Source organism: Octopus bimaculoides, chromosome 16 (genome assembly GCF_001194135.2).
Source record: "Octopus bimaculoides isolate UCB-OBI-ISO-001 chromosome 16, ASM119413v2, whole genome shotgun sequence".
NCBI classification, from domain to species: Eukaryota; Metazoa; Mollusca; class Cephalopoda; order Octopoda; family Octopodidae; genus Octopus; species Octopus bimaculoides.
In genome coordinates, this window is record NC_068996.1 from 6,254,413 (window position 1) to 6,268,630 (window position 14,218).

The 14,218-nt window shown below is 35.8% G+C and overlaps 1 protein-coding gene across 3 annotated transcripts in view; it reads left to right on the forward strand.

The window, feature by feature from the left end:
• LOC106871264 (AP-1 complex subunit beta-1) overlaps window positions 1-14,218 on the forward strand; it is a 64,265-nt gene that overhangs the window by 40,262 nt on the left and 9,785 nt on the right. For all 3 annotated transcript variants that reach the window (XM_014917625.2, XM_014917626.2, XM_014917627.2), the window contains 7 exons: window positions 655-911; window positions 1,922-2,150; window positions 3,874-3,966; window positions 5,260-5,405; window positions 6,402-6,531; window positions 8,384-8,555; window positions 10,505-10,659. In XM_014917625.2, coding sequence (XP_014773111.1) covers window positions 655-911; window positions 1,922-2,150; window positions 3,874-3,966; window positions 5,260-5,405; window positions 6,402-6,531; window positions 8,384-8,555; window positions 10,505-10,659 — 1,182 coding nt within the window. The remainder of the gene's footprint in view (window positions 1-654; window positions 912-1,921; window positions 2,151-3,873; window positions 3,967-5,259; window positions 5,406-6,401; window positions 6,532-8,383; window positions 8,556-10,504; window positions 10,660-14,218) is intronic.

Below are 14,218 nucleotides of genomic sequence, written 5' to 3' on the forward strand. Positions count from 1 at the left end.
ATATATATACCTTTTACTGAAGTACATTATTAGTTACAGATTCTGTGAATGTGATGTTTGTGTGTGTGTGTGTATAAGCATGGCTGTGTGGTAAGAAGTTTGTTTCCCAGCCACATAATTCCAGGTTCAATGCTATTATGTGATACCTTGGGCAAGTGTCTTCTACTATCACCATGGACCAAATAAAGTGTTGTGGGTGAATTTGGTCAACAGAAACTGAAAAAAAAGTATGTTTTGTGTGTGTGTGTGTGTGTGTGTGTGTGTGTGTGTGAGAGAGAGAGAGATAGTGTGTATGTTTATGTTTGTCCTACATCACCACTTTACAACTGGTGCTGGTTTGTTTGCATCCCTGTAACTTAGTGGTTCAGCAAAAGAGACGAATAGAATAAGTACTGGTTTAAGAATAAAAACATAGTACTGTGGCTGATTTGTTCAAGTAAGCCCATTTAAGGAAGTGCTTCAGCACAGTTGTAGTTAATGGCTGAAACCACTAAGTATTCTGTTGTCAATTTGTTCCTAATTGAAAAATATTTTCTTATTGATAATTTTAATAAAGTAAGGGTTCATTTTAGAGAATTGCATTGCTTTGGGCTTACGTACCCTTCTGCTTTGTTCTGCAGATGTTTAAATCCTTATTTTGTTTATTACTTAAAGGATAGTGATAATCCTGATTTGAGAGATCGTGGTTACATTTATTGGCGTCTCCTTTCAACTGACCCAGCTGCTGCAAAAGATGTAGTATTGGCTGAGAAACCCTTAATCTCTGAGGAAACAGACCTTATAGAACCAACTCTTCTTGATGAACTCATCTGTCATATTGCCAGTCTTGCTTCAGTTTACCACAAACCTCCAAATGCATTTGTTGAAGGCCGTTCAAGCACACGAAAGGCTCTACCACCTCGTTCTACATCGTAAGTTCACATGTTCTGTTTGTTTTTGTTTTTTTCTTTTTATATATTCCTTCTGTTCATTTAATGGTTTCAGTCATTGGACTGCATCCATGTTAGGTGCACCACCATATCAGTTTCTAGTTGCCAAACTGTTAAGTTACAAGACATAAAAGCACAAAATTTTAATACAGATATAGGCACATTTGCAATACAAGCCTATCCACATTCAATCCCAAAACTCCATCCACTTATCATCATCATCATCATGTTACACACGTCACCCTTCACTAGATCTATGTTTTTTTTCATACTGGCATGGGTTGAACAGATGGATCTTACAGTGTCTGTCCATTGTAAAGCTCCTTCATCATGTGACACTAACAGCAACAACAGAGAAAATTGCTAGTCTTTGTTGTTGAGTGTGTTATATATTGAGGCATTATTTTCACATGTAGATGCTCTCCTTATAACCAACCATTTTATAGCATAGAATGAATAAGTTTTATTTACCACAGGCTGTAGAGATGTTGCTTGTGACCGAATTAAAGCGACCCCTTTATCCAGGACCAGTTCCTATTCAAAATTACCGCTCCCTTTTGATGGTTTGTCTTCGCTGCTGCTTGTGGGATCTGATAACTCCATAAATTACTTACTTTATATTAAATGGATATAGTGTTAATGTGAACATTACTAAAAAAAAAAAGGAAGTTGGATTGGAGTGTGTCTGTGTTTGTCTCCCCAACATCGCTTGAAAACCGATGCTGGTGTGTTTATGTCCCCCGTAACTTAGCAGTTTGGCAAAAGAGATTGATAGAATAAGTACTAGGCTTACAAAGAATAAGTCCTGGGGTCGATTTGCTCGACTAGAAGCGGTGCTCCAGCATGGCTGCAGTCAAATGACTGAAACAAGTAAAAGAGTAAAAGAGTATCTTTACCTTATTATTTTTAAAGAAAATTATGATATACTTTATTTTTTTGAGAAAAATACAATAAATTTTTATGTTTTCTTGAAATTCTATTTTGATATTTAGCGGCAGCTTGGTTGAAGAAGCTAACCAAACTAACCAAACTGTGTCAGCCGATCAAAACAGTACTCAACCTACAGTAATTCCGGGAGTTGATTCTCTCATTGGTGATTTGTTAGACATGGACCTTGCTCCACCTATGCATCAACAACAGCAACAACAAATGTATTCTACTCAACAAATTCCAACTGCTGGTGGTGGAATGGATATCCTAGGTGATGGACTTGATACACTAGTGAGTATTATTTTTATGCAAAAACGATAATTTGAAAGGAATTATCTATAAAAAAAAAAGTTTTAAAAAAATGTTTTAATTCTTTTTTTTGTTTTCTTTTTCATGTTACATGTAAGAAAGAAGGTTTTCTTTTATTAAAAAAAACAATTTCAGTCATTCATGATATTGGAGCAAGTATTTTCACAACTGATAATGTGCATGGCTGTATGGTTAAGAAATTCACTGTGCAACCCTGTGATGATAAGTTCAATCCTACTGAACACACTACTACATAGCAAAAAAAAAAAAAAAGAAGTTATCATTTCATGTCCTTTATTCCATGCTGGTATGGGTTGAATGGTTCAACAGAAACTGATGAGCCAGAGGAGTTCCAGTGTCTACTTTGGCATGATTTTTATGGCTGGATGCTCTTCCTAATGCCAAGCACTTTACAAAGTGTATTGAGTACTTTTTTATGTAGCACCAGCCCTGGTGAAATCATCAAGTATCTGCAAGACAAGATCCCTTTTCATGTGTGATTGTGTATTGTCACCATCATTTAACATCTGGCTTCCATGCTGGCATAGGTTGGACAGTTTGTTAGGAGCTGGTAAGCTGCTTGAGAACTGTGCCAAGATTCACTGTCTGCTTTGGCATGAATTTTGCAGCTGGATGCTCTTCCTTGCCCCAACCACTTTACAGAGTGGTTTGTATAATTGCCAGCCATCCAGTGTCAATAATTCTGCTAGTAACCATCAGGCATATATTGTTTTGATCTGGAGAAAACCACTAGGCTGAAGGCCTTTGCAGGCCCTCAATAACTGTGAGATTGACATGGTTACCATTCCTCTTGAGCAGCTCCAGTCAATGACTGCAGCAAAAAAGCATGAACAAGGAGGGATTTACAAAGGGCCAATATTCTGAGAAGTAAGAACTAGGTGTAGTAATTTGTGTGCGATTTGGGAGCAAGGTGTTTGTAATTATTTGCATGCAATAACGTTCAGATGTATATCATCATCATCATCATCATCATAGTGTAATGTTCATTTTTTTCATGCTTCCGTGGGTTGGACAGAATTTACCAAGACAGATTTTCCACAGCCAGATACTCTTCCTATCATCAACTCTCATCTATTTCCTTATAAGTTAGTATCCCCCATGACCAAACATGATTTCATGGAAGACTGGAAATGAAGAACACTGCTTGCATTACAGGGACATTCTTCTACAACACTTGAAGTTTGGGCAAAGCAATAGTAACACATACACACACACACACACATGATATACATACATATATACATGGTAAACTTCTCCAGTTTTTATCTACCAAATCCACTCACAAGGTTTTAGTTGGCTCAGCTATAAGAAGAAACTGAGCTAAAGTGAGACTGAACTTGAGACCAGTGGTTGGAAAGTTAACTTCTTATCAAAGCCATACCTATTCCTAAATACTAGTTAAATCTCATTCAAGCTTCTAATTTGGCTGTTTTCTTCATAACAAAAAGGCTATATTTGAAGTGTCATTGATTATTAATGATATCAGGGATAAAATGTAGGAGTAAAATCTATTGTCAACCATCCTGAGAAAAGCTGAATTGTGTAACTTGCTCAAGAGGCAATAAATGTTTGTACCATTGTCAAGTAGGGTTTCAAAGATTTTTGCTTTGAAACTGTAGAATATGAAAATAAAAGAATAGAAAATTTGAATTAACAACTTTTTCTTTTCCTTTTTTTTTCACAGTTAGGAACCGGTGTCAGTAGTGGTGATGCTTTAGGTGGTCTTGGAGATATATTTGGATTGCCAGCCACCCAGTTTTATGTACCGCCTCAGGAGGTAATTTTTCAATTATATTTTCTATTAATGATTGTGGAAGTTCATGGCTTAGTAGTTAGGGTGCTGGACTTATGATCATAAAATTGTGGTTTCAATTCCTGGACTGGGCAATACATTGTGTTCTTTCACGTTGCTGAAGTCCACTCAGTAATCCTGTGATGGACTAGCATATTATCCAGGGGGAATATATGTATGCCAAAGAAATCCAGAAACCAGCCCTATGCTTCCTGCAGAGTGGAGTGGACTATCCATATTAACGATTAATTGAATAGCAATTATGCTTTATTCATTCCAGTTCATGTGATATTCTTTGTTTGTTTTTGATAAATGTGAAGAATAACTGAAAGAGTAGAATCATGGATACAAGCAACAAAAATGAAGGATTCTTGGAAGGATCTCTGGAGTAATGTTACTTGAGAGGATGCATAGCTCAGAGACCAGAGAGTCTCTCCAGGTTGAATTGCTACTTCTCTGCATTGAGAGGTCACGATTCCAATACTATGAACATGTGATTTGAAGGTTGCAGGAAAGAATCACAAAACAGAACCTTGAAACTGAGCAGCAGGCAGCTGACCTAGGGGTAGACCAAGAATGAGATGGTTGGATAATATCCTAGGTCTCAGTTGATCATGCTTGTCAATCCTGCCAGAAAGTGTGTAGGAAATTGGTTATACACCATTAGGTGTACACCCAATTTCCTATATTAAATTAGAAAGAACGGAACGCAGAACTCCAAACTATCAACTCAACAATATTTATTTATGGAGGTAAATATACAGCTTTACTCTTGGTTGTTGAGACGCCTTCTGTGTGTGAGAACATGGTTGCTGAGACGCCGGAATGTTGATGTGAGCTGTCTGGCATGAGTTCGAAAGATGGAGAGAAGGCTTGACGCGTCCATGCTCAATGCCGGCCAGGCGAGAAAGAGACAGAATAAAGCGGGAAACGCTTGGATGTTGAATTCCACGCATGCACGAGACTACGCATGCGCACAGCGTTACTACAAGTGTAATGACATTTGCTTCTGAGGTGGCAGACGATTCTACTCCCATGACTCTCTCAGGAATAGTGAACAGAGAAACTGAATGAATGGTGGGTGAAGAAATATTTGTTGCATATTTCAGGTTATTGTTCAAAATGAAAAAACCAAATGTTTTCTGGTAGCAGTTAAGATGGGTCCATTTTAATGAAATTACAATAAGAACAAAGGACAAACATTTAAAAGAGAAATGTTTGTTCTATGTTCTTATGTCTTTTGTTCTACAGTTGAAAGAATTCAATATATGTTTTTAGGTTTGGGTTCCAGCTATAAAAGGAAAAGGTCTTGAAGTTAGTGGAACATTTACACGAAAGAATGGTCAAATAATGATGGAAATAACACTCACCAACAAAGCCATGCAAGCAATGGGTGGATTTGCAATTCAATTCAATAAAAACAGGTATTAAAGCGCTTCTACTTAAAAAAAACAAAAAAAAACCTTTTTACTGGGTGAAAAGTTTATATATTTTTATCATCAAATATAAAGTACACATTTTTGAATTCAAATAATTTTCGCATATCAAAATAAAACTAATCTATGATGATAATATTTAAATGTGAGATTGGTAACACATATTTTATTCAACTATGTATTGATATGAATTTAGTAATAATTCTTTTCATTTTAATGTAAGATTCGAAAATATGTATGGCAATAGAACAGTCATTGGCAGGTTACTGTAAAACATCTGATTTGCTTATATTTTCAAAAACCTGTTATCAACAATGGCCTTATGAAAAGCACTATATGAAATGAATAAAATGTTTTGAGAGTGTAAGGCAAGTCCATTTGCCAAGAAGCATTGGTTTTCATTTTAATTAAAAGTTGTCTAATGCGAAAATAATTTCTGTAATCTAGAATTATCCTACTGAAAGAATTATTATAAAGTCTTTGTATATTAGAATGATAAGTTTGTTATTAATCAGCCAATGAGGGAAGAAAACACTCAAAAACTGAATTTCTGTTGATACACAATGAAAATTGAATACAAATTTCAAAACATAGAATTATTAAAATTTAGGGGAAACTATAAATGAAATTTTACAAAGAATCACCTTTAAAACATGGCACTGTGATTCATCCTGAATTTCTTTCAGTAAGAATTCAAATGTTTAAATGCTTCCTTATCTTTTCTCTGACACTTAAACCACTTTATAAAACTAATACTGGATCCGAATTTATACAGCATGTTACTTGTTTTTATTTATAGTTTCATAAATTTTTCAATTTCATGTTTTTTTTTTATTGATTGTATGTCTGTTGTGAGGAAGGGTGTGATGTTAAGCATGTTATGTTCTGTGGGTTGCCTTTTCTTTCTTTTAAAAAAACTTTTATCTGTCCCCTAATTTTATATTACTTGTTTAACTCTTGTTTTCAAACTCTTTTGGTTTAAAGCTTTGGTCTGCAGCCAGCACAATCTCTACAATTACAAGGTCCCCTGAACCCTAACCAAACAGCATTCACATCTCTACCACTTAATACTGTTGGACCAGTTTTGAAAATGGATCCTCTAACTAATTTACAGGTACTTGCTTTTTTTTTAAATAGATTTTTAGTGTTTTATATGTCTTTATTAGGGGGTCACTTTCAATGCTCTCAGTGCCACAGGATCTGCCTATCTGGTATTGGTCTTATCAGCCATGTCTGCTCCTATAAGAAACAATGTGCTAGAGGTGGAGGGGGATGAATGTCTTGTACCTGGGCTGTCATAAGCAAGCTAAGCAAAAGTTGGGGAAGAAAGAGTCAGCTGCCATGAATCTTTTTCAGGGTTTCTATGATGGAAAGGAAGAGGTTATCTTTGGACTGGAGACGTAACATGTATGAAAGGGTGCTGAGAAGTTGCTGGCTTTTTAGGGTATTGTGAAAGGCCTGGTTGGAAACCCAACCTTTCGAGTTCTTTTCCAGGGCTTAGAAAAACTGAAGGACTGCTGCAATAAGCGTATGAATCTGAGAGGAGAATATGTTGAATAAAATCATAATTAACTGATCCTCCTATATTCTCTTTTACCTAATGCCAGGAATGTTTCAGCACCCCTTCATCATCATCATCGTTTAACGTCCACTTTTCCATGCTAGCATGGGTTGGACGATTTGACTGAGGACTGGTGAAACCGGATGGCTACACCTGGCTCCAATCTGATTTGGCAGTTTCTACAGCTGGATGCCCTTCCTAATGCCAACCACTCCGAGAGTGTAACTGTTAAAAGTACTCAAGGACCAGGTGTTGAGGTTAAACTTGGTGATGGATTCAGTATATCTCTCAAGAACAAGAACAGCCTCCCTGATGTATTTATACCCATTTTATATTCATCAAATTTTACAAGGATTTAGTTAACCTCAAGCTACAATAGAATTCAATTTGTTACATTTGAATACTAAATTTTAACGACTGAACAATATAACCTTTTCGATACCAACCTGTCTATAACGAGCCCTAATTCTGATATAAACCCATCTGGTTTGAAGTGTTCACATTTAAATTTCAACCTTCCTTGATATATTATGTAATTTTTATGTATAATTTCATAATTTATGTAAGAACTGTTTTGTTAAACTATGTTCCAAACGTTAATAATAATGGGAAAATTATTTTCGTTAAATTCATTGAAATTTTTGATGTATTTTAATCACTTTTTAAAATAATGGACAATGAATTTCTATAGAAATATGTTCCCCTCTCCTCAAACCAAGAAGGTTGAATAATAAATTGTTTGAAATGATTCAAGAATTGTATATTATATATTAGTGTTCCCTGTTCTGTTGTAGTTCAGTATACAATTGCATTTGAAACATCCAATGCAAAAGTTCCAAACAACCACAGTGATGAAATATATAAGAGAACGTATGAATTAAACTTGTGTTTATCATAACTAGTAATGATGATGGATTCTTTCATCAAAAATGATGTATGAGCATCTGCTTTTGTTAAACGACCAGCACAAATGATTTGTGTTTGTAATGATCAAATGTTTGTGCTGTTCATTGGCTCTCTCCCTTCACCGAATCCACATTGCCTGAACGGGAGCACGGTGTACAACGCATTAGGTGTCAGAGTGATTGCAGAGCAATGCAAGACGAAGCGTTTTGCACCATTTGGTCTAAGAATTGAAACCATGATCTCACAATCATGATTGCAACACCCTAACCACTAGGCCATGTCTCTTCACATAACTCGTAATACTAAGTATAATAGTAACCAAATCACTGAACTGGCAGCAGATTGGATGAGGATAATTTACATGGAGCTCTAAACTCAACATTAACAGGTGTAAATCTATTTGTATACACAAGGTATACTATATTTAAACGATATATTGTTTTTTAATTATTCTCAGCATGCTAAAAAATAATTTTTCTTGTTCTTTTCTTTTTTTCAGGTTGCCATTAAAAATAACATTGATGTGTTTTACTTCAGTTGCGTAGTTCCAATGCATATCTACTTTGTTGAAGACGGTGAAATGGACAAAAGAGTATTCTTAGCCACATGGAAAGACATTCCAGCTCAAAATGAAGTGCAGCATACCATAAATGATGTACAACTCAATGCTGGTAAGTGCCATCAGTATCCATGGTATTACTGAATATCACCATGTAGGTGCAGGCATAGCTGTGTGGTTAAGAAGCTTGCTTTGCAACCATATGGTTTCAGGTTCAGTCCCACTGCACAGCACCTTGGGCAAGTTATCTTCTATTATTGCTTCAGGCCAATCAATGATTTATGAGTGAATTTGGTAGGTGAAAACTTTTTGGAAGCCAGTCATGTGTTTGTATTTGTTCCCCCACCCCATCATCAACCATTCCTTAACATTTGGTTCAGTTTGTTTATACCCCTGTATCTAGCAGTTCAGAAAATGAGATTGATAGAATAAGTACCATAATCATCATTATTTAATGTCCACCTTCCATGCTGGCATGGGCTGGACGGTTTGATAGGAACCAGGCAGGAGCCTGCACCAGACTTCTGTGTCTGTTTTGGCATAGTTTTTATGGTTGGATGCCCTTCCTAACACCAACCACCCAGCAAAATGGACTGAGTGGTTTTTCCAAACACCAACCACTTTACAGCGTGGACTGGATGCTTTTTAAGTGGCACCTGCACTGACAGGGTCACCAAGTAACTTGCAAGACAAAGATCATTTGAGAGGGGGAAGGGACATTGAAAGAGGTGATCTTGTGTCGGATGATAAAAGGTTATGGTAAGACAGAGAGACAGAAACAGGTGTCTTGCTGCAAAGGAGATACATGGTTACCCAGCCTGAGGGAAAAACAGGAGGAGAGAGAGTGGGAGACAGCTAGAGTATGAGAGAGAGCAAGAGAGAGTTGGTTGTGAAGTGCTGGACATACTCACAAGTGACAGGGGATCAGAATATAATGGGATGGTCGAGTAAAAGGAGAGAGAGATAGATGGTGGCCAGACATTAAAAAAGAAAATGTACTGCGTTGGATTTGTTTGACTAAACCCTTCAAGGCAGATTCTCAGCATAACCACAGTCTTATGATCAAAACAAGTAAAAGATGAAAGCCACCACATTAGCTCTCTCAACACCAAACTGCCTGCATGTCTCTTTTATAAAGCATTCATGTTTAGTTAATTCATTCTTGGATTAGATTGCTTATGTTTGGTCCACCGTGGGATGAAGGCTTCAGCATGTTCTCTCCACCAAGAGGTCACACTGGTTTGATGAGCTTACTCTGCTACACTGGCTAAACACGGCTTGGCATAGGAATGCAGTTTTTGTACTCAAGAGTAGTTAAGTCAATTACTGTCTTATTATAATCTCACCCATATTTCAGGCCTCATGCCTAAATTATGAAAATAATTACGGTCCGAATGATATTGTAAGTTATATATATAATATGTATATATGCTAGAGTGTTACCCAATCTATGACGGGTAACTTTCAAAGTATACTTTTGCCTCCATGGAAATATGGCATACATACAATAATTATGATTTAATTTTTCTCAAGTTTTTTCATGGTTATACAAAATGATGAAATGAATTCTAATTTTCAAAAGAAAAATATTTATTACCTTAACTTGGTAGCATTTAAATTGGCCAATGTGAATAAATAAACATTGCATTTGACAAAGAAACCTGAATGCGAAAGGGCTAAAATATGATTTAGTAGCACACCTCATGCTTTTACTTAAAGTGCTTAGGTAGCCACAGCCATTCATAGATACCTTCCTGGCCCTTCTGATCCTCACAAAGTGAAACATCCAGGATTTGACAGCTAGAGGGAGAGATATCTGCACAAGCACTAGGCTGGTGTTCATTTTCAGCTGAGTAGGCAGGAGCAATGTGAAATGAAGTACCTTGCTCAAGGACACAATGAACTTCCTGTTTCAGGAATCAAACCCATGACATTATGATCATAAGTTCAACACCTTGAGTCACTTACAAAAGAGTTAATGTTGTAGATGCTGCCAGTTATTTTCTTCTGTATTAATTCATAATGTATTTTAACGATTTACAACTAATTGCTATTTTGTAGATATGGTTTCCCAAAAACTTAGAAACAACAATATTTTCACTATTGCCAAGAGGAATGTCGAAGGACAAGATATGTTGTATCAATCACTCAAACTGACCAATGGCATCTGGGTATTGGCAGAGCTTAAAATACAGCCTGGAAATCCTAGTTTCACTGTGAGTAAATGCAAAAGTTATTGGCTATTACAACTACGCCTGGTTTTTCTTTTTTAACTTTGATGTTCTTTTTCTTTGCTTTCTAAACAAATACTTTAAAAATTGTATGGTATGGTGTTTTTTCCTTCTTCTTCCTCTCAAATTAATCTCAGCTAAAACTTAATTTTATCAATATCTATTTCTATATTGGTATTGCCAAACACTACTAGGTTATTCCTTACAATTTTAAATTAAAAAAAAAAGAAAACTATTTAAAAACGTTATCACTTTTCTGTTCATTTATAGCATGAGCACTAACTAATCTTTTAACATTATTAAATATGCAAGTTAAATCCTAACTGGTCTTTCACTTAACTTTATTTTTCTCCTAATATTTAATTAACTTGAATATTTCCCTAATACTCTAATACTTCAATTTTCATATATTTTTTTTTTGTTTTTGATAGAACTACAAATTTCTAAAACTGTGATGGTTTTCAAAATATATTTATTTATTTATTAAGCATCTATTTTCAGTTACTTCAAATTATTCAAAAGCGTTTTATAATGAAATCTTTTACTCCAAACCAGAAAAAAACCTTCAAAAAAAAAAAAAAAAAAAAAGAAAAGCATAAAGCTATTTTAATCTTTGTCTAAGTAAATTTACAAATTTTGTTTCATTATCAAAGTAAACTTACAAATTTTGTTTCATTATCAAAGTAAACTTACAAATTTTGTTTCATTATCAAGGGGTAAATATTGCTCTAATATAGTGGTTTTCCTTCAGGGTGTCATGTTACCCTAGGGAAACATGACAATAATTAGAATTATTTTGGAGCTTATGCTTTCTTTTATGGTGCAAAAATAGTCACATATTTTAAGCATCTGAAGATAGAATCAATGATTTCAGAGAAATGAGGGAAACCACTGTGTTAATAATGTCTGCCACACCAGTTTCTACTTATAACTTGTTTCTTTTTATAATGTCTGCCACACCAGTTTCTTTTTATAACTTGTTCTTTGTTGCATTTTATATTCATCTACTACTATGTTAATTTTGTTTAATAAATAGGCACAGGCATGACTGTGTTTCAGGTTTAGTCTTACTGTGCTGCACCATGGGCAAATGTCTTCTACTATATCGCCAGGCTGATCATTGCCTTGTGAAGGAATTTGGTTGACAGAAATCATGTAGAAGCCCATTGAAAGAGCGAGCGAGTGAGAATGAGTGAGTGAGTGAGCGAACGAGCGACTGGCTTAGCAGTTTGGCAAAAGAGACTGAGACAATGAGCATCAGACTTTAAGTAAAAACAAAAGTTAATACTGGGGTCAGTTTGTTCAACTAAAGCCCTCCAAAGGAAGTACCCCTGCATTGTTGCAGTTCAATGACTGAATCAATTAAAAGATAAAAGAAAAATGTAATCTGTGACAGAAAAGCTGTATCTGTCAGTGATTTCTAATTTTGTGGCTATCATAGAGTTCATAGAGTTATTTATTGTGTTGCACTTAAATTATAATAATATTGTTACTAAATTTTCTCTTGTTTGCTTGCTTTCATTACTCTGTTGTTCAAAAAATTTTGCCTGTAAACCTGAAACATTTATTTCATGGAAAAATTATAAAGTTCTTGCTTTCACTGAACAATAATAGCAATATTAAAAAAAAAAAAGGGAGTGGTTGGTTGGTGTTGGGAAGGGCATCTAGCTATAAAAACCCTGCTAAAACAGACAGTGAAGCCTGGTGCAGACTTCTGGCTTGCAAGTCCTTGTCAAACCATCCAGCCGATGCCAACATGGAAAATGGATGTTTAATGATGATAGCCATGTATTCACCTTCAGCAAGACACATGCTCCTGTCCCTTTGTCTTGGTTTCTTATCCCTCAATACTATACCCAACTCTGATGAGGGGTCTTATCTTGCAGGTACTTGGTGACATCAACAGTACTGGTACCATGTAAAAAGCACCCAATACACTCTGTAAAGTAGTTGGTGTTAGGAAGGGCATCCAGCTGTAGAAATCAGGCCAAAACAGATGTGATGTACCTGGCAGGGCCCTCTGGTTTACCTGTTCTTGTCAGCATAGAAAAGGGGACATTAAATGATTATTATGATTAAGGTAAATAAGACAAGAGCACAGAATTGAAGGATTGAATATTGGGATAAAGTTCTGTAAACTAAACTTGGGTAAAATAGTTTTGTAAAAAAAAGAATTGTTGAAATGAAAAAAATAAAATTAATTCAATTTGCATATCTAATGAAAAAAACTCTATCTTGACATCAAAGGCACTGTAAATCTTCATAGACCAAAAGTGTTTTCATTTTTTAATTAATGTAGCTGAGTCTTTACATAGCTTAGTGGTTGTGGTGTTAGTCTTATGATCATAAACTTGTAGGTTCAATTCCTGGACTGGGCAATATGTTGTATCCTTTATGTAATAAATACTAAGTGCTCAATGCTCTAAAGTAGAGCTAAAATAGTGAAATACATAAAATACACAAGTATGTGTGCTTGTCAGCTAAAGAGTCAATATTTTAAATCAAGACATCAGTAGTCCTTTGAAAATACATTCTGGAATGTCACCCACAAGGGCTTCCTCAATAACCTGTTATTTTTGTTATTGGCATCAGTGAAAATATAATTAAAATGCCAAGTAAGGAATTTTAACCATCCTCCTTTTCTTCCAGCTGGAGTACCATATATCTCCCTTAGAGCAAGACACCTTTTCCTGTTCCCCTATCATGTTTTAACCCCTTTGTTACGATATTTCTGTTGAAATACATTGCCTTTGTTTCAATTATGGCTGAAAGTAATGAAGAATTTAGTAAAATAATTTAGTCATTATTAAGCTGGTAACTGGAACATAAATTAACACTGAATTTTGATGGAAAGTTTTAACTGAAATCACTTCAAAGCATGAAGTCTATATCATAAAACCAAGGGCGGTCTCAGGTGGGTTAGTATCAAAACGGTTGATGTTTTACCTGGCATAAAGCCACCTTTCTCAGTACTTCTCCCCTTGATTCAATTGAGAGGTGTTACCTTGCAAGTTACTTGGCAACCACAGTAATGCTGGTGCCATGTATGAAAAAATTGCCCCCCACACACACACTACAGTGTACACTGTAAAGTGGTTGGCATTAGGAAGGGCATCCAGCTGTGGAAACCATGCCAAATCAGACTGGAGCATGGTGCAGTCCTCTAGCTCATCAACCCCTATTGAACTACCTAAAACAAGTTAAGTGATGATGATGGGAGATGGGTGGCGGGTGTTGGAACAATCCAGAGAAATTAAATTTCTTCATAATAATCTTTTTCCTGATTTAAACATAAAGCAAAGAATATAATTAATGGCAGAAAAGAAGTGTCTTCTAAAACTTTAACTGTATTCTATTTTGTTCTCCCCTTCCTCCTCCTTCTCTTCTTCTTCCTCCCCTCTTCTTCCTCCCCTCTTCTTCCTCCCCTCGTCTTCCTCCCCTCTTCTTCCTCCCCTCTTCTTCCTCCCCTCTTCTTCCTCCCCTCTTCTTCTTCCCCTCTTCTTCCTCCCCTCTTCTTCTTCCCTCTTCTTCCTCCCCTCTTCTT